At 42.9% G+C, this 24139-nt stretch overlaps 3 protein-coding genes across 4 annotated transcripts in view; 2 read left to right on the top strand and 1 right to left on the bottom strand.

Moving 5' to 3' along the window:
• The window catches only part of rnf213b (ring finger protein 213b), a 49742-nt gene extending 45516 nt beyond the window's left edge, over nucleotides 1-4226 (top strand). The window contains exons 62-65 of the mRNA XM_051939791.1: nucleotides 36-233; nucleotides 1952-2041; nucleotides 2421-2599; nucleotides 3053-4226. Coding sequence (XP_051795751.1) covers nucleotides 36-233; nucleotides 1952-2041; nucleotides 2421-2599; nucleotides 3053-3191 — 606 coding nt within the window. The 3' untranslated portion in view covers nucleotides 3192-4226. The remainder of the gene's footprint in view (nucleotides 1-35; nucleotides 234-1951; nucleotides 2042-2420; nucleotides 2600-3052) is intronic.
• The window catches only part of LOC110964885 (gastrula zinc finger protein XlCGF57.1-like), a 205431-nt gene that overhangs the window by 104618 nt on the left and 76674 nt on the right, over nucleotides 1-24139 (bottom strand). The gene's annotated exons all lie outside the window — the stretch shown is intronic.
• The window catches only part of cep131 (centrosomal protein 131), a 38680-nt gene continuing 18982 nt past the window's right edge, over nucleotides 4442-24139 (top strand). Inside the window, exons 1-21 of one of the 2 annotated variants that reach the window (XM_022213736.2) lie at nucleotides 4442-4580; nucleotides 7863-8059; nucleotides 8204-8298; nucleotides 11816-11927; nucleotides 14863-14990; nucleotides 15363-15467; nucleotides 16908-17087; nucleotides 17176-17278; nucleotides 17373-17489; nucleotides 18002-18194; nucleotides 18788-18882; nucleotides 18972-19100; nucleotides 19203-19392; nucleotides 19489-19583; nucleotides 20544-20723; nucleotides 20807-20998; nucleotides 21532-21669; nucleotides 21754-21879; nucleotides 23289-23405; nucleotides 23626-23655; nucleotides 24001-24103. In XM_022213736.2, the coding sequence (XP_022069428.2) occupies nucleotides 7874-8059; nucleotides 8204-8298; nucleotides 11816-11927; nucleotides 14863-14990; nucleotides 15363-15467; nucleotides 16908-17087; nucleotides 17176-17278; nucleotides 17373-17489; nucleotides 18002-18194; nucleotides 18788-18882; nucleotides 18972-19100; nucleotides 19203-19392; nucleotides 19489-19583; nucleotides 20544-20723; nucleotides 20807-20998; nucleotides 21532-21669; nucleotides 21754-21879; nucleotides 23289-23405; nucleotides 23626-23655; nucleotides 24001-24103 (2614 nt within the window). In that variant the 5' untranslated portion in view covers nucleotides 4442-4580; nucleotides 7863-7873. The remainder of the gene's footprint in view (nucleotides 4581-7862; nucleotides 8060-8203; nucleotides 8299-11815; nucleotides 11928-14862; nucleotides 14991-15362; nucleotides 15468-16907; nucleotides 17088-17175; nucleotides 17279-17372; nucleotides 17490-18001; nucleotides 18195-18787; nucleotides 18883-18971; nucleotides 19101-19202; nucleotides 19393-19488; nucleotides 19584-20543; nucleotides 20724-20806; nucleotides 20999-21531; nucleotides 21670-21753; nucleotides 21880-23288; nucleotides 23406-23625; nucleotides 23656-24000; nucleotides 24104-24139) is intronic. The other variant, XM_022213737.2, reaches the window with a different exon arrangement.

The raw sequence follows: 24139 nt of genomic DNA, 5'->3' as shown, positions 1-24139 counted from the left end.
CGTCCTCTCCTTTCAACGGTTTCTCTGTGTCACAGGAGCCTCTGAAGGGTTCGGTGGGCGGCGCCATGAGGACCGTACTGAGATCCTTCACCGACGTTTGCGACGCTGTTTACGTGGTGGAGATCGGCCTCCGCTTCCTCGGCAAAACGGGTGGAAATCCTCAGAGTCAGCTGCTGTCGTTTCTGACTGATTCTCTGCAGATGGGGCCGCAGATCTCCAGCACTGTGGCAAAGGTAGAAACCTCCAGGTTACAGGACCTCCATGCAGAAAAATGAGATCATATTAATCTCATTTTCTACTGGTTACAACACCCTTTATTGTTGTTTTTCTGTTCATGAAAGCACCGGCTATAGATTACTTTATTGACACAAGTGTGTTCTCTGGAAATTAGCAAAACAGAAATGTTCATTTTGCCATAATCGGATCTTTGTCAGCTTTTAAAATGGAATATCAGCAACAGTTTCCATGTTTTAAGTCTTTAAAACACATCACGTAGTAAACGTTTATCTCATATTTGGAATGTAACACTGTAAACAGCCTTTAGTGTGCAGGAAGTTCTTTCAAATATGAAAACTGACTTCCAAAACAAGCAGAAATGATGTACTTTATCGGTCTAGTTTAGTTGGTTTATTGTCAGAATTACTTTATTAATCTCAGGGAACTTTCTTCATAAAGAATTGCTCAAATATGTAAAAACTTTACAAGAAACAGTCTGGAAACACATCACATCTTTAGATCTCACATGGAAACCTCCAAAGAAGACAATTATTTAATTTTTTATATTAACGGTTTTTTGAAAATGTATTTTTTAATATGCATGTGAAGCATTATATATCTAAAAATGTCCTACTTTACATACATTACCAGAACAGAAGTCTTAACATTGGATAAAACCAATAAAATCTAAATTCTAGTTCCATTTTGTCGACGTTAGAGTAAAAGGTTTATACAGAGGGCATTCTGGATGTCTCTTTTTTTCGCTCCATAAATCAGAACATACTGCCAACAGTGTCTGAAAATGTCTATAAATCAGACTGTGAATGATATCTGAAGAAACCTCTCAGTATTAACCTTCAGAATATAGACATTAGTTGAGATATGTGAGTCAGCGTAGGAGATTTATTTATTTTTTAAAATTTTGAGACAAAGAGACAAAGTGCAGTAAACTAAACACCTAAATGTCTTTTTTTGGATGTTTTCTTTCCACTAGTCTGAAAGACGAAATGTTCTGGAAGCATAATAACCCTAAATCTTGAAATTGACCCGGTATAAAAAACTGTATTTTTCCGGTAATATCTCTTCTCATTTTGATTTATTTCCATCTGCCCAAACTATCTGACAGCCATCGATGTTAACAACAGGGCGTGGAGTATTTTTCTGTGGTCACGCCTCTGTGAAACATTTAACAGTACACTCAGGAAGTCCACTGGATCTCTGATAAATCAAATACTGCAGTAATGAATTGTTCTTAACAGCACACATACAAATGACTGCCTTGTTTCAGACGTCTGCAGTATGAACAAATGAAGAGTTCATTTGAAAAAACAGATCACTCCGTTTTGATAGATTTTCAGAAAACTTTTTTTTTTATTGTTTACTTGAGATAATATCAGTCAAACTGAAGTTGAGTGGGTTTGACTCTGTAGAAAAATACATGACAAAATAGAGGAAAAAGAAATTATTTGTGTAATTATTATTATCTCAAGTAAACAATAAATAATGAGTTTTCTGAAAACGGAGTTACCTGTTTTTGCAAATAAACTCTTCAAATGTATGAACATCAATGACTGCAGCAGAAAAAATACTGCAAAAACACTTAAAACTGTACAGTCTGCATTCCAAATAGTCAACTAAAATCTGAAGTATACATGAGCTGTAACCAAGGGGCTGAACTGTAAGAATAAAAACCCACCACTATGAGCCTATTTAACATGAAACTGTTTCACTTCAGGGTCTCGGAGAGAGCAAACTGGAGCACAGCATATTCACCTGGCAGCTCCTGACTTGTTGGAAATCTGAACTGATGCTGCACAAGAAGCAAGTAAGTACCAATAAAATGTTAAACTCCAGGAATTTACTGAATGTGGTGGTGAACAGAACACAGAATCACAGCAGGGTTTGGAAACCAGCCAGCGCTCTCCAGAAATCCGTGAAGGAATCTCTGCCACGGTGACCGCCTAATTTAAATCAGCGCTTCCACTCGTGACCTCTCATGACCTCGCCATGGCTACCGGCTGACCTCAAACCAAACCGCAGAGAGTTAAATTTTCTCGGCTGTGGTCCGTTGAAAGTGTGGCAGGAGCTCAGAGTTTGACCCCAATAAAACCTGAACGTCAGGAATTCTTTCTCCAGAAGCTGCAGCTATGAAGATTTAGAAAGCTTCACGCATTTTTTACACTTGGTTGGTGGTTTTGTTGCAGGATCCGTTTCAGAAGCTGCCCTCTAAGTTCCAGGAGAAGCTGTCGGAGGAGGAGAGGAAGGCGCTGAAGGCTTTCCTCGCCGTCACGGATGTCGACACTTTCTGTTTGGAGCTGCACGAAATTCTGCTGCTGAAGACGAGTAACGCCGTCCCCGACCAGGCCTACCAACCACACTGGGAGTAAGCATCTGCATCCACCTCTCTGTTGTGATTTTACCATTTGTGAGTTCAGTTGGAGGTTACAACAAATGGTAAAACAAGCCCAGAGCAGGCCCATTATTGACATTCATTCTCTAGTTTGGCCTCGGGGTGTTTTTACAGATATTCCTTAAAAGAAGTGTGCCCATTCAGTTGACAGATTACCACCCTGGTCTATAGGAATCCATTGATTCTGGGCAGCTTTAAACAGAGTAAGTGTGGAGGTCTGTCCCTGGGGATTTGGAGCCTTTTGACTCCCAGGAGCAGAGCGTGACCCCTTCAGGCGGCCATCTGTCAGGAGAAAGTGGCTTTAGTTGTATCCCCCTCGGCCACAGGTCGCTCCCATTGAAGCAGCAGCTGGGCAGAGAAAACAATGGCCGCAGCGCTAACAGTTGTTTTGTTGGTGTCCTCCCTCCCTGCTGTCTCTGTCTGCAGCATCAGGTCCACCTTGGAGAGCCATTTGGAGCAGAAAGACCTTCCTCCTCTGCTGGGGCTCGAGGACTTACCCGAGGAGATCACCCTGGGTCGAGGCGCTGACGTGTGGAGGGCAGCTGTGGAGTTTAAGAGGAGATAAAGTGTTTGTGCCGAGAGCTCAAGTATTTCTGGAACATCTGCATTAAGACTGACTGTCAGTAATCGCATAATTAATTTCATGTGATATGATGGATTGCGTTCCAATGTGCCTTTCCGCCGTTCGGCCCTGAATGTTTTCTAAAAAGCCCTCGATCAAAAACCCTTTTGTTTACATAAGTACGAATACTTCAAAGAAATAGCTGTGATCTATTATTATCATTCCAATCATGTGTTGAATCACTTGAAAATAATGTTAAATAGTTGATTAAAAACATGGGGACACTTTGAAAAGTCTTATCTGTTTTCTAAAATATTTTTCTTAGCATTTTGTTGTGAAGATTTGTTTTCTCTAGTCAATAAAACTATGACAACAGGTAGCCAAGTAGCAACAAAAACACATTTTATTGCTTTTATTGTAAGCTGCTGTGCTTCGACAAGCTATCATTAGCTTAAAAATGCACAAAATTTTCTGTTTTTTGTCTGCTCTCATTATCACTACTTATTTACTTTGATTTATTGTGATATATGGGTGAACTTACCTGCATCTCTAATTCCAGACTATTTAAAGGCTCAGTCTCCCAAGTATTTCCAACGCACACCTCTATATATAATTATAACTGCAAATCATCATAAATACAACAAATCCCAAGGCACACAGCTCTAGTTTTAGCTATTCTGCTCTCACTATATTATGGTGTACCATGAGCTAAGGGCTTTGCTTTACTAGTGTCTCTCAATTTATATTATTTTATTCTAAAATAAGTTGAAAATGCTGCAATTGTCATGTTAAAATGTAAAGATTCCGAGGCTAGCCTGAGCCTCCAGTGTTTCCAGATCCTTAAGACTCTGAGCTGAGTTATTTCTGGAACATCTGGATTAAGATTAACAGTGAAGAATTAATTCATTCCATATGAGAGGACAGATTCTGGTTGAATGTGATGTAACTATGTAAACAGTTAAATTAGTAAGATGTCTTATATTATGCCCGGTCTGTTGAGAAGATGTCAAGGAAGAAATAAAAATGAACAAACTGGAATACTGTTTTCTTTGGAAGTATTTCCCAACACTGGAAAAGTTGGAAAAATGTCAATTTGTCATCTCTTTGCAAAGTCAACCAAACCGTTGCTGCGACACTCCTCTTTGAATCCGCTCCGTAAACGGACGGCTCCCCTCATCCAATCGGGTGAAAGAATGAAGAGACGTTGCTGGGTGTCCTCCAATCCGAGATGCAGAAGGGCGGAGCCTGTGCGTGTGTTACCACAGAGATGGTGTTATTTATCCCAGTATTAGTCCCGACAGTCAGCGGACACTTTCACCGCTCATCTGAGGATTTAACGGGAATTAAAACACAACCGGAGCTTCTCAGCTATGGTGGCATCCAGCTTTTGAAGTAAGTAGCTCCTGTTTTTCTTTTTTCTTTATGTTAAGGGGGCGTTGATGTGTTTTATAACTGTTAGCTAGAAATGCTCTGAATACACCAGACTTCATTTTTTTATTTTTTATTTTTTACTTTCGGCGTGACTGACGACCAGAATATAACCGTTAGCTTAAGTTTGACACTTGAAACGAGGAAGTAAATCAATAACTTCTCGTGTTTTAGCGGTGTTAAGGTGCAAAATATATATAAAAAAATTGAAGCAGCTGGGATTAATTCGTCCCAGTCAACAAGGTAACGATGCAAAGCTTCGGTCTACGTTCACCGTTATTGACGGTATAACGGGTGTTAGCTTACCGAGAAGTTACCAATTTGCTAGCTACCGATTACTAATCTGTTATTTACTAGTATCGGGTTTGTTTGCTTGCTTTTTGTGATAGGAAGATTGTAACGTTAGCTAACGGAGCTAACAAACATACACCTGTCAAAGTGTAACTAGCTGGAGTAAGCTGACTGTTAAACATAGTTTTGTGTTGCACTTTAGCAAGAATGCTAACTACATTTTATGTACAGCCTTAATAGTAAAATTATACACAGTTTAGATTCGCTAAATTAGAATTACAGACCCCACAGTAGGTAATTAATGCACTGAGACTCAGTATACCTTCATTACTTGGATTCAACCCTTATATTTTCAGTGCTTCGTTTGTCCATTTTTATTTCTGATGGCAAACAGTTCTCTTCATCATGCCACATATCAGATTTCTGGACAGATCTTCTGCCATTCTTTACAGACTCTATTTTTTCAGCTGCTCTTTGCTGTAGGGGTTGTTTTGCTCTACTTTTCGAGTCAAGCGACATACTTGGCCAGGTTGTAGTTTTCCTTCCTTTTAAAAACTCTAGTGTGATTTTGGCAGTGTGCTTCGGATGGTTGTCATGCTAATATTCTTCTTCTCCCAAGCTTTAGCAAAGTGGGAGTTATCTTGTCCATCTGTAAATATCATCTCCTCAACACCTTTTTCTTTTGTGCTTCGCTGTTCGGACTATGCGTTCACTGTTGTAGTCCTGGGCAGGAGAGACAAAATGGCCATAAATTGATGAAAACAGACACAAAATGAACACAAAGAGACCCAAATCATCTCCACACAAAATGCCTCTATGCTTCACTGTCAGGACTATGCGATTACTGTGGTAGTCTTGACCAGATTAAAGCCAAACATGCTGGACTCCATCGACATACTTGTTGCAGTTTTCCTTCTTTTAATCCTCCTGTTCTCTTCATTCGGCACAATAAAGAATATTGTTTCCTTGTCTGAAAAAAATACAAAATTCTGCAAAAAAAAAACATTCCTTAAATTTCTAAAAAAAAAAATGTTTAAAACCTTCAGGAAGAAAATTCCAATAATTCCTGAGAAGTTTCCCTTTAAGTGTTATTTTTAAAAATTCCTCAAATTAGGCAACAAAATTTTTGTAAATATTTTCAAAATATTTGTAAAAATCTTCCAAAAGAAATCCTAAAAATGTCTAAAGTGATTACATATATATTGATAAACCTTCCAAAATTTTCTTAAGAACATTCACAAAAAATCAACCAAAATCCATTTCGCTGGATTTTGGTAGATTTTTTTTTTTTTTCATGTTAAGAAACATTTTTTTAACATTTCTTTTTTCCACCAAAAAATGTTCAAAAACTTCCCCAAAATGTTGAAAATGTGGACATCAGAAGTTTCACTGTGGAAAATATTTTTTTCCCATATTTTAAAACGGGTCAGTTTGACCCGCAGGACGACACGACGGTTAAAAACTGGTGTGATTTTGACAGTGTGCTTCGGATGGTTATCATGTTAACATTCTTCCTCTCCCAAGCTTTTACAAAGTGAACATTATCATGGCATCTCCTCAACACCTTTTCCACTCATGCAGCTCCACTCCATCACACTTCCACCTCTGTGCTTCACTGTCACAACTATGTGTCCACTGTGGTAGGCTAACCCTAGACCAAAGGGTCACAAACTGATGGAAACGACCACAAAAAAAGGCACAAAATGGCCACAAAGAGACTCAAAATAGCCACACACAACATGCATCTGTGCGTTCACTGTGGTAGTTCTGACCAGATTAACACCAAATGTCCTGGACTCATCTGAGACCAACAAATTTATCTTGGTAAATGTGCTCCCATACTCATCAGTTTTCTTTTCATGTTTTTAAAAATAAACATTTTTAAAGAAAGGTATCATTTTGCACTTTTGTGCCAAACAGCAAGTGCAGCTCTATTCTTGGCTCCCACCTGTGTCACAGAAACTCTGATTTCCATCGATAACTCCTGTGCCAAGTTTCAAGCAGCTGCCAACTTGTTTTTACAGCTACAGTGTGAAAGTAGTTCACCGTCTGCGGAGTCATTTCAGGAGGAAGCCCTGATTAGTGGTACTTTGGTTCCTTCTCTACCTCTTCATTACTGCTGCAACTCTTACACAGATTTTTTCTTTAAACGTGTGCACTGACCTTCCTGTTTCCTTTTGCGTATTTTTGTTGACCTCACAGTCAGATTTTTAAAAAATTCTAGCATTTCTTCATCAAATGGAGCCATGATGCAGACATGCAAGTAGTGTTACTTTTCATTATGTTGTTTAATGCCTATTGTATATTTGTGTTTTTTAAGTGCACTATGGTGAGATGCACCCACCAAATTTGTTGTTTTTTGTGTACAATGACAATAAAGGTGATTCTATTGTAGACACAGCCCATAGGTCCCAAACAGAGAAAGTTCTGTGGTTCACAGCTCATTTTCTAACTATGTTTATGCAGTTTGGTTTATTGGAAATCACAGATGAGCTCCTTTTTGCTTCAGTGCTCAGAGGTTTGCTGCTGTTGGTTCTTGTATTTTCAGTGTTGTCTCCCTAAAGTATTTGTTTTTGATTGGTCCTCAGAGTAAAAACTCTACTGTTCAACCTAGAAATGATGCATTTATTGAGAGTTTATACAATTTAGAATCAGCTGACATGTTGCACAGGATTTTACTCACTTCTCTTGTGTGCTGTAACTAGCTTGATTTGTAGCTAGCATAATAAACATTTAGCAGCAGTCAATTTGTACATCTCTCTCGGCGCTGTCAGACTTTTCCAGCTGCTGTAAAAATAGTGGCAGCTTTTGTTGTTGGTTACCGTGGGAGACTAAACAGTCAGGGGAAAGTGGCTGTTATTTCCTCTGCTGTTGTGGTTGTACCCACTGAGTCTCCAGGGAAGTAGCTTGTGTGGCTGACTGCGTCTTTCTAATATCTCATTTGCTCTATTCCAGGCTTTCAAAGGATGCATACGACACGCAGCCCTTCATCCATCCCCACAGGAGTGTCAGGAGATGCCCTGGACCTCAGCTTATCAGGCTCCCAGCTCTCCATGTCCAAGCGGCCGAGCAGCGCCTCGCCAGGGAAGTACTTCTCTCGGTCGGTGTCGGTCTCTGTGGCGGGAGACAGCAGAGGGAAACGCAACACGCTGGTGAGTAACGGCTGATTCTTTAGAAGATAATCGCATCAAGATGCCCGAATAAGAGAAGCAGCACTGTCCTCTCAACGGCCTGTTTCAGAATCCTCTTTCCAAACTAGTCTTCTAATTCATCTGCATTTAAATTTAAATCCACAGGGCGACGCCAGCTTTGGTAGCTCCCGCTCCATCAAGAACCTGAGGCGCTCCAACAGCACCACTCAGGTCAACCAGCAGGCCAACATCAGCTTAAGGTACACACACACACACACACACACACTCTCTCACACTCTTCCTGATCCGGTAACAACTCAGATTCAACAGCCAGATCAGCTTCAGTCATCAAAACCAGCTTTTTTTTCAGACTTTTAGCCAACATAAAGCCCTGACTTCCTCCTAGAGAGCTAAAGAAGTTGTTCATGCCTGTATCACCATGTGTTCAGACTATTGTGATTCTTAGAAGAAATCATTTCAAGTCAAGACTGTCCTCCATCCGCTGGCTCCTTGTTCGTTTCAGGATTGATTTTCAGATTTTATTGTTTGTTTTAAACAGATTAGCACCACCTTACAGTTCCAGCATCTCTGTCCAGTTAGAGGGGATGTAAAAAAATACAGGCAGTGGAGCTGCTTAGAAACTTTTAAATCTCTGCTTAAGACTCTCTTTGATTCAGCCTGACACCCTGACTTCACCTCTTATTGCTGTTGTTCCTCTTAATATTTGATTTCTTCTATTTGATTTGTCTTTTAGTCCTCATGTGCGCTTTGGTCCAGCTCATACACTGCATAAATTAGATTGACTTTGACTTAATTCTCTGCCTCCAACCTATCTCCCTCATTTCTTATCGCTGACATTGACGCGTTAATGTGTATACGGAACAGAATGTGCTGACACGTGAGCCCTGCGAAGCCTCAGGCAGAACTTGCTCTTTGGTTCTCAGTTAGATCATTAAGTGACCTTTACAGTAACGCACACGCTCCCAAGATATGAAGGACGTGTTTTTGGAAGTGTCAGAAAAGAATGCGTCCGTTCTCAGATAATGAAGCGGCGCCGCTCGTGTTACTGGCGGACCGTCCCTGCAGCTCCAGCTTTCTTTAAACCACAGCGCCTCTCTTCAGCGAGCAACAGCTGGCAGCCCTGCAGCTCCGGCGACTCAGACAATGGGAACTGTGGCGCGGCGGCTCCTGCATAAATCCTGATAAAGAGTGGAGGGAAGCCGGGTGGCTGCTGCTGGGGCCACGGGGTGCAGGGACCGGCTTTGTCCCGTGTTGGAGGGGGAGGGCCGGGGCCTCTGGGGTCAGGTTACCCCCAGCACCAGGAGCCGGTGAAAAGAGAAGTGTGTGTGCACGCTCTGCTTCTATTGTCCGGCAGCTGCCTCCGTCCCCCTCCTCATTCTGCCTCCTGAGGATGCAAAACTGAGGGGCTTTAAATTTAAAGACACTCTAAATACCCCCAGTGCCCCCCTGAGTCCCCTGCAGTCCTTTAGTCCTGTCATCAGGTCAGTCAGCACCCCTCTCCACCGCTTCCTCCCCTCTGAGCGTCACTCAGTTGTGCAGCAGAAAGTGGAGGAATGTGCTGCCTGAATAGTGCTGTCACGTTGCTTTTCATTGAGCCAGCTGGCTTCACTCCCCCCTCCAAAGACACACACTCTCATGTATACACTTACACAGACAGAGACGCCCTCCACAGATACCAGCAGTGGCCCGGCCAGGCAGCAGGTCACCCTACATCTGTGCTCATCATGGAGCAAAAGGCTATTTGGAGGCCCAGCGACGGGCCGCCGGGATCAACATATGCGTGCATTTACACGGAATCCGTCACGGAGTTCCCCTCAGCCAGAGTCAGCTGCTGGATTCCAGAGCTTCAGGGCCGTCAGAGGAGGGGACCGGTTCCTGCAGCTGTCATTACAACATTTACTCCCAAAAGCTGCCACTACATGCCACAACTGGAGGTTCTGCTTTGTGTGGAGTTTTTTAATTGTGTGCCGTGCGTCGCTAAGCGTCTTGCTGTGAGAAAACTGAGCTACTTTCATCCACTTTAGTGACAGATTTGAAACCTGTGGGTCAAAACTCAACAGAATAACTGAAGAGCTGTCCAAAATTTGTGAAAATTGCATAGAAATAGTTGAAATTTGACAAAATGACTTGAAACATGTCCAAAATTAGCCCAAAATATCCAAAATAAGTTAAAACCCTGTTTCAAAATGACCTGAAACCTTTCCAGGAACACATCAGTCGTCTAAAATGACAATATTGAGTAATTCCCGATCTTAGCAAATGAAAATAAAGTCAACATTGTTTATTTGGGGATGGTATAGTGTCTCCATAAAGTTCCTATGAATGTATATCTATGGATGGACCCATATTTCTACTAAAATGCAGTCTTTGGTTGGCATTTCACCAACTGCTGAGGCTCTAACATCAGTAGAATCTGGTTGTGGAAAGTTTGACCAGACAAGGTTCCAGTTTTTAGATGTTTAGACAAACCAAAATGGATGTATTCATTCATTTGGGCATTTTTAAGTCATTTTGCACAGTTTTTACGTTAGTATTGTGTAGTTTTGGGCCAAATTTGAGTCCTTTTGGAATTATTTTTGTAATTAGGACTGATTTTAAGTGAATTTGGAGGATTTCTGACTTATTTTGAACAAAGTCTTGTTTTGGACAGGTTTTAAGTAGGGGTGGACCCGAATATTCGTCCGCTACGGCGGTATCCGGATATTAATTTTGGTATCCGAATATTCCCTCCCCGGTCGGACGTTACCGGGCGGAAAGAATATGCGGCGTTACTGTCTTCCCTCTGCCTTCGGCCCACATCGGCTCATATCTGCTCATCTCGTCGTGTGATCACATAAACATATACACATATGTCTATGTGATCACCCCCTCCTCCCCCCAGACGAAAATATTCGGAGCTCGTCTCTTCCCTTTGCCTTCGGCCTATTTCGGCTCATCCCCCCGTGTTCTTCGGCTCATCTCGGCTCCTCCATTCATGTTTGTTACCACCACCCAAATGGCTGGGTGGCTGCCGACTCTGACGTCACGCTTCACTTCGTTGCATAAACGAAGCGTCCCCGTCGGACGTTACAGGGCGGAACGAATATTCAGATATTCGTCTTTAATAGGGCCTGAATAATCGAAGGCCAGAAACCACTATTCAAGCCAGCCCTAGTTTTAAGTTCTTTTGGACCATTTTTTAGTTGTTTTGAACAAAGAAAGTCATTTTAAACGGATTATTACTCATTTTCTGACATTTTAAGGGTTTTAATAGCTTACAGCTTTCATGTTAAAGCAGCGGTGTCAAACTCATTTTAATTCAGGGGCCACGTTCAGTCCAGTTACATCACAACATAGCAGCCGATAGATAACCACAACTCAATTGAATTATCTTTTTACAAAATGTTATGAACAACCTGAAGTTTCTTAATAAAAAGTTAAATTTCAGCAACATTATGCCTCAGTTTCTCATTTAAACATTACAACAGATCAGAGTGTTTCCAAAGACACAAAACACTGAGTTTCAGTTATGTGGAACTGAACGATAAAGTATTTTACTTAATGATCAAAACAACTCGTCAAGATCTAGAAACTGCTTAAAATTTACAGTTTGAAAAATTTAGAATTTGCAGTTGATGTCTGTATTTTTACTCTTTGCAAAGTCGGCCGTACGTTTGACTTCCCTGCGTTAAATGGTCAGTTTTTGTCCCACTCCTCTGCTGTCTGTCCATGCTATAGTTTGCTTTGAGGTGACTGTCTTGTTTCTGTTTTCTCCAGTCAGGACCAGAGCGAGGACTACTTGGCTCTGTTTGACAGCAGCTCAGATGGACGCAAGAAGCTGGCGAGTCTCAGCAAGACGTCACCGGACAGAACCACGTGGAACATCCTGGTATTTACCATCAGCTGCACTCCGATAGACTTTAATATACACCCCAACAGCGCCGCAGTAAAGCAGATGTTGTACCTTCTGTCCAAGTCATAAATCGGTTCCTTGGAAATAATAACCAGTACGTTATCTGTAGATGATCTGTGAATGTTTTATTATTTGATTATCTGGTTATTTGTTGGTGAACAGGCTGGGAGCAGAACACTTGCAAACAGAATTCTATCAGTTGGTGATCACAAAGGTAGCTGCTGTTTTTACATGATCTGACATGTTGGAGCTGAGATCTGTGACACACAAACTGCTGAGTTTACACTCAACTCTTGTCCACCAGTTCACACAAATGCAGCCACTCTGATGACTTCTTTGATGTTTGTCAGTTAGTCTGAAGCAAACTCAGAGGAAACATTCAGTAAATAAGTTAGACCTCTGGGTTTGACTGGTTTGAAGCTGTAAAAACGTGGGAGTGTCCACCGAGAGTCTGTTCCTCCTGCTGCCAAAAATACTGGTTTTATCCTGGAAGTCTTTTGATGATTTCTTCATACGCTGCAGATTGTGCAGCCACTAAGGATTTGGTCTCATGGTAACATCTCAGGGGTACGAGCTGCACTAAGCTGTAGTCAATATCACAAGTATTAAAAATAATCCCAGTTTTTCCCCGTGTTACCTCCTTTTGCTCCAAACATTACCATAATACAAAGTCTAGCTGCAGCAAGGCTTCAGAGGGTCGTTAAAGCAGCTCAGCAGATTGTTGGTTGACCTCTCCCCTCCCTGACAGACATCGAGACCTCCTGCTGCCGGTTCACGTCCTGGTTTTCCACCGTTCAACCCGTTTCCCTCTGCTAGGCGCTACAGGGGCATCAAATCCTGAACCAATAGTAGGGGAGGGCTATAATTCTACAAAAGGCCGGTAATGAGTTCAAATTAACCACGTATCCATAAAAACTCAACTGTTTACCTTTATTTTGTATACAGAGTCGGCTTCTTTTGGCTACTGGCGTATATGTGCATTTTAAATCGCACAATGAGAGTTTATCATCAGAATCATGGAGGCTGACCATCAGTCGCTCATCAGACTGGTGGTTTGTCCAGAAGATTCTCAGGAAAACTTGCCACTTGATAGGCCAGAAACAATAATAAATTACCATATGACCACTCACAAAAACCAGAATTCTCCGTGTATTGTGTTGCTTGCATTGTTGTAAGTTTAGCCAGCATTTTAAACATTTTGTCATATGATAAACCAGCTGCTATGTTTCTGTATCCAGGCAGATCACACAACATACTGACTTTGCAGCATGATTGACAGACAAAAATTAGTAGTAATGTAGGGTATTCTACCTCAAATCTGTGCTCTTTATGACTTTTTTTTTTTTTCAAAAGGTGAATTGAAGTGCTTCATTTTATTTATTCTTGGACACCTTGCATGTTGGTTTTTGCTTTATTTTCAGGTAATTTGGGCAGGGCTAGGGTTAGAGATAATGTCTATGACACTGTTATTTCAGAAGCTTTTCCTCTGGTTGAAAAGTTTTAGAAAGAGACGTTACGAAATTAAGGAACTTAGGTGAGGATAAAGACCTATAATGATGACCGGGTTTCATGAAACGTATATAGCGTTTCTAGGCCAGTGATCAAAACCAAACTGAAGGCAGAAGTTGCCAGAGATACGTCAGTATCACGAGCCAGAACAAGCCATGTCTTCAGGATGTTCAACGCTGAAGGACGAAAGCAGAAGATGCTTCCTCCTGAACAGTTTGGTGACAAACTTCAGGTTGTGTGAGGACCAAGGACAGGTCTACAGGGACACTGATGGAGCAGCTCCCCTTACATTAGGTCTCAGCCAGGTGTGAACTAACCGTGATGTCACCCGCTGGTTTCAACGCCGAGAAAATGAAGCCCGGATTTTGCTACTTCCTGGTCGCCATTTTGGATTTTTTGGAGCCAGTGACGTAAAAAGCGTCATCAAACAGGCTGGACCAGAGAGCAGCTAGGGGCAGGACCAGTCTATGCACGGGCCAGACTGAGAGCTGAAGACTCTCTTATCCCACCCACATTTTACCGCAGAGGCTTCTCTGCCCTAAAGGATCTGTCAATCATTCCAGACAAGACTGTCTATCAAGTATAGCCACGCCCCCTGGCTCCGCCAACTTTAACGATTTATTTAAAATTCAGTATTGATTTATTTTAAGATCGGCCACCTGATCTCTCATTTTGACCATGAAAACTAACGGGAAAAAAAATCCTGAGCTGTAGAAAATCAGTCTATCAAATTTTATTTTTTCCGGTGATGAATTGGGGTCTATGGAGCAAAAGCTTTTTGGAGCCAACCCTAGCGGACGGCGTGATATTGCAAGTTTTTGACACTTCCGGGTTGGCTTCAATTTTGGAGCCAGATGCTACGTCCACTATATATACAGTCTATAGTCTATGGCTGGATGAGCGTAGCCTTTCATGTGTCAGACATACAAGGATGTATATTGATCGTTGTCTAGAAAAATAACAATTTTGAGCAGAATTGTGGTATTTCATAAAATGCCGGTGGCCCTATGAAGCAAAATCGCACAGAAAGAGAAAGCTAGGATGTCTTCTTGTTCTGCATTAGAGATTGATTTAAACTGGGTGTTTTTTTTGTTCCAAAAGGCATTTCTAGCCTCCCCGTACCATAGACTGAAGAACAGCTTCATCCCTAAAGCCTGAACCGCCCTGAGCTCCCACATGAATCCAACCTCTGAATCCAACACACTGTAGTGCATTTTACTGGTGCAGTATTGGTACTGAATGAATGCAGACTGTTTGCTGTGTAGTATTTATGTGTTTGCACTTCTAAGGGGCAGCTCTCTGTCTGGTTGTGTAATGATAATAAAGGCATTCTATTCTAAAATCAACTATAAGGTGTCAGGTTTCACACCAGTAATATGAGTGTTTGTTGTCCTGTGTTCAGGACGACCAGCCCAGAGCCTTCCCCCTCCACTCCAGCTCCCGCAGTACCGGCAGCGTCGACTCCCCCACCGGCCTGAAGAAGAGGGAACCTGGCATTGCTCTGGCCGCCACCTTCACCGCCAACAACAGGTGGGCAGCGTCTCTCATCCGCACACAAACAACACAATAGTCCAGGCGACTACCGGCACTGCTGCATTCTGTCTCCAGCTGCTCCTCGTGTTTCATACCTGTTGATCACAGCAGCTGATAGTAGCTTCAGGAATTTCCACCCACACACTTCAAATGTCTCTCCTCCATGAAAATAGTGAGAAAAATCTGCGTGGGCCGAGTTTGTAACACGGTAAGAATCTGTGTCAAAGCGTGTTCAGATTTCAGTTACTGTAACGCCTGGAGGAGGTGAAGTGAAGGAAAGCAGCTGTGATGTTTTCAGCATCTTTAGCCCAGTTTATGATTCATATCTGCCCACTGGAGAGTCTCATTGTTCCTCTTTCTGTTTTTTAGGAGCAACAAGGGAGCTGTGGGGAACTCTGTCACCACCATCTTACACAACAACTATTCTGAGAAGCCGCTCACACCGAAGAGCTCCAACCAGAAGCCGTCCTTCAAGTACGTCCTGTAATTATCGCAATCACATGGCACGGGTTCAGTGATAAATCCTGTTTATTATTACATCACAACTGATACCAGCCTGCACTCAATGTCAGTTCATCTTCAGTTCACGCCTGTGATGTTTTTACTCACTGTGGGTTCATTTTTCACTGCAATCTAAAGTCCTGCGCCTCTATGGAAACAGAACAACCATGAAGAAGGAGAGAGAACTCAGAAATGTTGTAGTCATACAATGTTGTCATAATGCAGTATGACACAGTTAGACTGCCATAAATTATAACAGAAGACAAATGAAAGGTGAATTTCTTAGATTATTTGCTTTACAAAAGTTAAAGAAACTGCAGTTAGCATGTACATTACTTTGCCAAATGCCCCCAGGTGTTACCTACACTGGGGGTAAAACTGGGGTATAGATATTCAGGGATGTGATTTTTCCGCGAATTTGCGGAATTCCGCTTTTTTTCAGGGATGGGAATTTACCGCGGATCCACGGATTTCCGCCGATTTCATTTATTTGAACGCTGATTTCACAAGTTTGAACACTTTATTGTCGCTGATACTCCCACGCGATGGTAACGACGTTAACGATAGCTTGTTAACGACGATTGTAAACGGCCCAGCGATTGGAAGTCGCTGCCCCCCCCCCCGTGCGCGTCAACAACTTTCCGCTAGAATCAGAACTTGCTGATCCCATCCCCTGGATATTACTTCAGTTTTTACAACCTGTCCAGACAACAACCATGTCCTCTGCTTCCTGTTTCTGAGCCATGGTGTGTTTATTTGAATGATCCAGTATGTTTGATTTCCCTCTCTACTCTGTGCAAACACTGCCTGCAGTTCAGCCCAACAGTCCAAAAGCTGAGTCCGTCATGGCTTCTCAGTCGCTCTGATCAATTTTATTTTTTACAGAATATGTATTTTTGGATAGTTTTAAACTGTGCCATGTAAAATAAAGTAGTTTTGGTTCTCCCAGCTGGCTGAGCAGGCGACCCACAAACATGCACTGTCGTCCCCAAAGCAGCAGCCATTGGTTTGTTTCCAACCCATGAACATTTACTGCATGTCGTTCCCCCACTCTTCTACCAATGTTTCCTCTCTCTCTCTCTCCACTGTCCTATAAAGTAAAGGCTTAAAAGGCCAAAAAACAACTCAGATTTGGATCCTTTTCCAGAAGAAACTGCACAGTCAGGGATTAGTTTCAACATGGAAAGTTGAAAATTAAGCAATAATTTCTGTTTTTACAGTTTCTGACTCTGATAATGGTGTACTTTTGATGCTTTTTTTTTTTTTTAAAGTGGCATGAATTTCAAATGCACCTCTAGAATTCAAGTTAAGGAGATTTAAAATGTTTTCATGTGCATAAAAACAACTTCCCAATCAAATCTGGGTGTCATGCTTGAAGTTTCTCTGATTTTTCCCATGATGTTCTTCTTTCAGTAACATCCTGAAGGCCACAGCAAACGATGAGGTGTCCCTAGAAAATGGATCCCTCACTAAGTCCCAGAAGAATTTCTCCTCGGCGTCCTCCACCTCCAACAACAGGTCTCCAGTGTCGGCTCAGCGAGGCAGCCCGGTTCTGTCCCGGAGGAGGGAGGTGACAGAGGAGGAGGCTGAAAGGTCACAAACACACAGCACTGTTTCTACAGTTCTGCTGTGTTTAGTGTTCTGTTGTGTGGCTCACAGCGCTTCTCTTTTCTGTCTGAAGGTTCATTCAGCAGGTGAACCAGGCAGCAGTCACTATTCAGCGCTGGTACAGACGCCGAGCCACGAGACATCACACCAGCCAGGCCACGCTCAAAAAAAGAAAGGTATCTGCCTTCCTCCAGGCTGTTTGCTCCTTACCTTTCATTCTCCATCGTCTTCACCAGTTTATATTTCTATTGTCCGTGTCTCCCTTTGTAGGAGTGGGAGGAGAGAACAGAGGAGGACGGTCGCTTGGAGCAGCAGCAGAAGAAGGACGAAGACAGAAAACGGATTCGTGAGGAGAAAGCTCGACTGGCCCGCCTCGCTGCCATCCAGGTGCCCAACTGTGATACGCCTGAGAGTTCAATTTATTACTGTAATGACCTAAAGACTGGAGACTTATAAGAGACGGTTCTGATGAACTGATGCAGCAGAGGCTCAGATAGAGTCACTGTTAGTCCTTAATATGTGTGACACTGGATTCTGTACTTCCCATAATGCAGCTCTCCTTCTTTGGTTGAAATCACGTCTTTGTAGTCATGCCCAGTCTGTAGAACAGGCCTACTTTTAGAAGTTTCAGTGACTCAAACAGTTCCAGAAACTTTCTGGACTGACATGAAAAGACGAGAAGACAGAAAACTCTTCTGAAGCTAAACACTGATTAACTCCAGGTTTTGGATGCAGTTTGAATCCAAATCTACTTTGTCAGTTAAATGTCACATAAACTCTGTGACCCCAACATATACAAGAAAATGTAGTTCATGTGAACATTCTAACATTGTTTGGTCCAAGCCCCTGTGTGGATGCCTTCTTTGGTTCATTGCTCGCCCTCTGGTGGTGTCTTCTAGGAGCTGCAGCAGAAAAGAGCTCAGCGGGCAGCAGAGGTTCAACATGCAGCCGAGGTGGAGCTGGAATGTCTGAGGCAGGCTGGTGTGGTGGGACGGAGGAAACCGCCAAAGATATCAGCGACCAACAAAAGCCCGGCCTCACCGAGCAACAACAGCCCGATGTCACCGACAGACGTCAAGACTAAGAACACAGGTCTGTTCATCTGTTTGAACCTCACACACAAGTTTGATTTTTACTTGTTTGAAGATACAGTGCCTCATATTATGGATTCTCTAAGAACGATTAGATGGAAAGGGATTTGTAGACATTCTCAAATAAGTTTTTTTTTTTTTTCTTTTTTCTGGTGCAACTATTTATCAATTAGTTGTCAACTTTTGAATTTGTGGCCAAATATCTGTGATTGGAGCTTTTAAAACATGAACATTTTCTGCTTTCTGTATTCTTCTATGACAGTAAAGTGAAGATCTTTGGGCTGTGTGAGACACTGGTTGACTTTTTTTTTGCATTTTCTGGCATTTTATAGACCAAACAACTGAGTAAACTAATGAGAATATAAATGACAGATTAATTGACAGTGAAAATAGTCATCTGTTGCAGCTCTACTGCACATAAATAGTGTCATAATGTAGAAAAGGTTTGTATTCAACACTATGTGCTCACGCAGGCTTCATTACAACTTCCTACATTACACCTAAAACATCTCCATATCCTCTAATAGCTGCCAGTAGAGGGACACATGTAGCATGATTCTGATCAGTGTATTGATTAATTATGTGTTTCCACAGACTCTAATTTGAATGTTGTGGTCGACCTCGTGGAGCTGAGCTTCAGAGCCATTTCTCCAGCTTTGTCCAGCCACAGAGGCTCCCAGTGTTCACAGGTAAATAGATCTTTACCTTCTAGTTTCACTGCTTTAGCTCTTGTCTTTCTCCTGATACTTTTAAAACCCTCTTTTACTTTCCCTTGCAGGAGCAGCAGGTCAGAGCGGAGGAGGAAGTTTGTGTGGAGCAGCAGCATCAGGAGAGCGACAGGAAAGTGATCCGTAAAGAGAAGGCTCGTCTGGCTCGGCTTGCTGCTGCTCAGGTCAACACATCTGATGTACGAGCTTTTTTTAGTCTCCAATCTCTGTGTCTGAGCTGGAGCTGCTTTATGGTGATGCTGATGTCTTGTCCTTTATCGCCCTCTGGTGGTGCGTTGCAGCTGCAGCAGAAAAGAGCAACTCGGGCTGCAGAAGTTCATCATCCAGCCGAGGTGGATCTGGAAAACCTGAGGCCAGCTGCAGTGGTGGGACGGAAGAAGCTGCTCAAGATTTCTCTGAGCAACAAAAGTCCGACTTCACCGAGCAACAACAGCCTGATGTCACCGACCGACGTGAAGACAAAGAACACAGGTCTGTACTGTGTGTCTGCATTAAAGCATCAAACACATCTTCATGTCCACTTAAAGCTGCTGAGTCATGTTTAAATCTGAACACGTGTTTCCACAGACTCCAATTTAAATGTCATGGCTGATTTAGGCGAGCTGAGCTTCAGAGCTGTTTCTCCAGCTTTGTCCAACTGCCGAGGCTCCCAGAGTTCACAGGTAAAGAACTGCACTCATTCATAATTATCGTCATAATAATCATTGTGAAATGTTTGTAGTAATTGTTGAGCGTGTTCGTTTTTTTGAGATTGCAGACAGGCAACTTCTCTCAGTTGACGTTGTTCATTCTGATGTGCCAGGTAGCTTGATATCAAGGACCGTTACTGTTCAGAGGACTACAGTTAACAAAGGTGTCTTCCCAGTAATGGATCAAGTTCACAGTATACGGAGTCTTTTTATGGAATGTGGAACAATGTCACTGGTCAAAACTGATGGAGTGGGACCGCCTTTAACTCGGCTCTCTAATTGGTGCACAGGCATGTCCTTAGCCTCCCCATTAGATTCATGTGTGTCTTTCTGTACTGTTTCTTTCTCCATTCTGTCTCATTTGCTTTTTATTTATCACAGCTTCTAGTTGACGTGCCAGCTCCAGTCATCCGTATTCTTTCAGTTCTAAATGTTGTCTTGTTTGTAGTGAGAGTTTCACAAAACTTCAGAAGTTTCTGGAATAAAATAAAACTGGAATAACAACAAGGAAGTGAATGGTTATGTGCTGTATCTGGTCAGTGCTTCTGTATGAAGTGGAAACGTGGACGTTGAACAAAGAACTGGCAAAAAGACTAGAAGCATCTGAGGTGTGGGGCTGGAGGAGAACATTAAGCATCAGTTGGACAACAAATATCCGAATGCAAAGGTTTTGGAAATGGTGAATGAGAACATCTTGAGAGACAATGAACTGTTGTTATTGAAGACAGCATTAATGGAAAGAAAGGAAGAGGAAGATGTATGCATATGATCTGCAGGAATGGACAGGGATTAAGAGAGAGTGCAATCACTAGAAAACTGACAAACAGAGAGAGGCTCTACGACAGTGGAACATGAGCTCCTCCCTCCATTTTTGGGGGGATGGAACTACCCTGAAGTCAAATTTTAAGCAGGTTTGTGACCTCTGTGCTCCAGGAGATCCTGCAGAGGTCTGTGAGCGTGGAGGACCAGCGGCAGGGCGCTCTGTCCAGCAGGGCTCAGTCCAAAACCACCCTGAACGAGCTGCTGGACACCCTGAAGCTGCTGGAGGAGGAACCGGAGAGGCTGTCGGAGCCAAAGTGTTACCGCAAAGAAAAGTACGCCTGGATAGACGAGGTCAGGAGTCCTTCTTAGTCATTCAGCCTTTGTGTTTGATGTTATTTTTTTGATTTCATGGTTATAATCTGCGTCTCCTGAAGGACGGGGAATCCAACTCTCTGACCACCGACAACCTGGAGCGTCACGGCCAGCTGAGCCACCATCCGGCGCTGCCAGACGGGGGCGCTCTGCTCTCCGAGGCCAAGCTGCAGAGCATCATGAGCTTCCTGGATGAGATGGAGAAGTCTGAGCAGGAGAGGCCTCGCTCAGTCACCTCCGGATCGCACAGAGAGGTCAGATACTGCTGGACTTCTCACGTAGCAAACCGACACTTAGCTTTAGCTCCAAACAAGCAGCTGTCTTTATTGATTCAGATATCTTGAAGTCAATATTGTGTTTTGTTCCTTGAAGTAATGAGGATCTTTTAGCCAAACCAGGAAATATTTAAATGAAAGTTGTGGAGAGATGTTTGATGGTCATTGAGCTGCACTAGGCATGCTGGTGTCAGCACGAAACAGAAAGTTAGAAAATACTGCAGAGATCGAACAGCAATGACGAAAAGTAAGACCAGACATTTCCTTAAGTGCACAGCAGCTGCTAGTGGAGACAACAAGCTCAGCAACACCTGGAATGAAAGTGGGGTCAGCAACATTTCCAAAAGCCTCTCATTTAAGGTCCTAAATCTTTGCGGCTGTGCGGTCGCTAGGCATAAACATAGCAAAGTCATGTTTTAAAATGGAAGCGTATTAGTGTGGATGTAGCCTGTGTTAATCCTGTTACTGCTGTTGAGTTTTCAGATTAACCGATGGCTCCTGTGTGTTTTCAGGCTGTCCTGTCCGAGGAGGAGCTAGTCGGCGTGGAGCAGGCGTCAGCCACCGCCGCCGAAGTCACCGGCTCCATGATGAGAATCAAAATGGAGCTGGAGGAGAAAAAACGCACCGTCAACATGCTGCAGATGGCACTGGTGGGAAAGACGCACACATATTGCTGTTTTTCATCCCGTTGGCTGCAGAATACGACGCTCACGGCTCTGTTTTCTGTCCGTCAGGCCCAGCAGAGGGAGCTGACCGTCAGACATGTGAAGGAGACCGAGAAGGAGCTGAGCAGGAACTTCCAGCTCCAGAAGGAACAATATGAAGCCACCATCCAGAGACACCTCACCTTCATCGATCAGGTACGCATCAGGGATGGATCGTTATTAAAAATATTCTAACCAGTATGGTAAAAGATGAGACGTCCGACGTCAGAAAATATGTTGGAGATCAGCTGTAGTACCTCCCTGCACCACCAGGTGGAGCCTCTTACTGTTTAATGACATGAAAGACTGCTGATAGTTTGTGTTCATTACTGTAGTGTGTTGGCAAGCAGAGAGCATTGTGGGGGTTTAGCCTGTAGCTGGTCACCATGGCAGAGTCTTCAGTGGCGATTAGTGGGTTCTGACCAAAGCTTTCATATTCATTAGTACTACTTTGTAAAGCACTCTCTGAAAACTGCACAACAAGTAGACCCTTCAGAAAAACGCGATTATGTGATCGCATGAATTCCCGCATTAATCGCCAAAATGCTGCTGATTATGCGGGGATCAATTATTTCCCAAAAGGCCGCATAATCCCCGCAAAACGACGCATAATTCCTGCAAGAATCTCACAATTCCACGAAAAAAAAGAGAAATATGCTGGTCCCGCTTGATTTCACAATTTCGGCATAAAATGAGAAAACTATAACCAATATAAATGGAGTTGTGAGTTTTTATGTGACGCCCGGCCTGACGTCATCAGTTCGTGCATTCACACACACACACTAGAAGCACGAGCTGATGTGGAGTGCGGTGCCAGTGTTGCCAACTTGGCGACTTTCTCGCTAAATCTAGCGACTTTCCAAAGCGTCCTAGCGACTTTTTTGTCAAAAGCGACTAGCCACAAATTGGAGACTGACAGGAAAACTGGGATCATTCTGCATTTGCTGTCCACAACAAGCAGCAGGTGCTGCTGTGAGCTTCTCCCCCTCCCAACACACAGGCTGTCAGTCCAGTAACCCCGCAGCAGACCCAGTGTCTGATTAGAGGACACATCCCTCTGTGGCCAGACGGCAGGTGAATCGCGCATATTTTTGCATATTTCACAACTATTCGCATACTTTGCTACTTTCCGCAATTTCCCCGCATAAAATGGCATAAAACCCCCCATATTTATTCACATAATCAAGGATTTTTGCCCGCGTTTTTCTGGAGGGTCTAAACAAGGCAACTGTCAAATTAGAAATTAGTAAAATGTCCCCCTTTTTTCTGGTATAAAATATGTTGTTGCTCTCCTTGTCTGATCTAAATAATGTCATCTTTCTGTCTGTGGTCTAAAATGCATTATGTTTCTGTAGTTTAAAATATATTCTTTCATCTTTTTCTTTGGTCTAAATATGTTTTGCGTCTTCTTCTCTGGTCTTAAAAGATGTTTTACCTCTTTTTCTGTGGTCTAAATATTGTGTCGTCCTTCTCTTTCTGATCTGAAATATGTTCTAGGTCTGTTTCCCTGCTCTAAAATATGTTCTGTCTTTCTTTCTCTGGTCTAAAATCTGCTCTGTGTTCAGCTCATCAACGATAAAAAGGCTCTGAGCGAGCGCTGTGAAGGAGTGGTGGGAGAACTGAAGCAGGTGGACCAGAAGTACACCAAGAAGATCGCACAGATGCAGGAGCAGCATGAAATGGTGAGACGGCTCAGACAAACTCCACCTGATTCAAATTTTCCACACATTCACTTCTGAGTTTTCGCTGCCGATAGCTGCTGCTGCTCTGCTTCCCTGTGACTGTATCTGTATCTTTCTAGCAGTGCTGCTTTTGTTTAACTGTCTTTCTCTCTTTTTTCCCCTCCCTCCTTCCTCTTCGCTCTCCATCCTCGTCTTTATGTTTGTTTTTTCCAACCTTCAGGTGTGGCAAATTCTCGGTCCCTTGTGCGAGGTAACTCTTATTTTCCTCCTCTAACTTGGTCATCTTTGGCACAATCATCTCCCTCATCCTACCATCGTTTTCATTTCATTTGTCTGTCCCTCATCACTGCTCTTGGACAGTCTGTCTGCATGTGAGTCTCCTCAGTCTTTATATCATTTATTTCTACATTTACATTTTGTTCATTTTCTCATTCATTCATCACTGCAGTTGTTGTAAAAAGTGACCTAAAAGTAGCCGCCCTTTGTTTACTAAGGCAAACGCTTCCCTGCTGCTGTAATAAAGGTCCTCATCACTTTAACATCACTTCACTGCGACGCCATGATTCACCCTTTCTCCTCCTGACTCCCTCCACAGGAGATCAAGAAGTTAAAGGACCTGATGAGTGCCACGGAGAAGATCCGCCGGGAGAAATGGATTGACGAGAAAACCAAGAAGATCAAAGAGATCACAGTCAAAGGTCTGAAACCTGACATAAAAGCGTCTTTACTGAAGC

The sequence above is a fragment of the Acanthochromis polyacanthus genome, chromosome 19, assembly GCF_021347895.1.
Source record: "Acanthochromis polyacanthus isolate Apoly-LR-REF ecotype Palm Island chromosome 19, KAUST_Apoly_ChrSc, whole genome shotgun sequence".
NCBI lineage: Eukaryota > Metazoa > Chordata > Actinopteri > Pomacentridae > Acanthochromis > Acanthochromis polyacanthus.
This window is presented reverse-complemented; position numbering and strand designations above follow the sequence as displayed.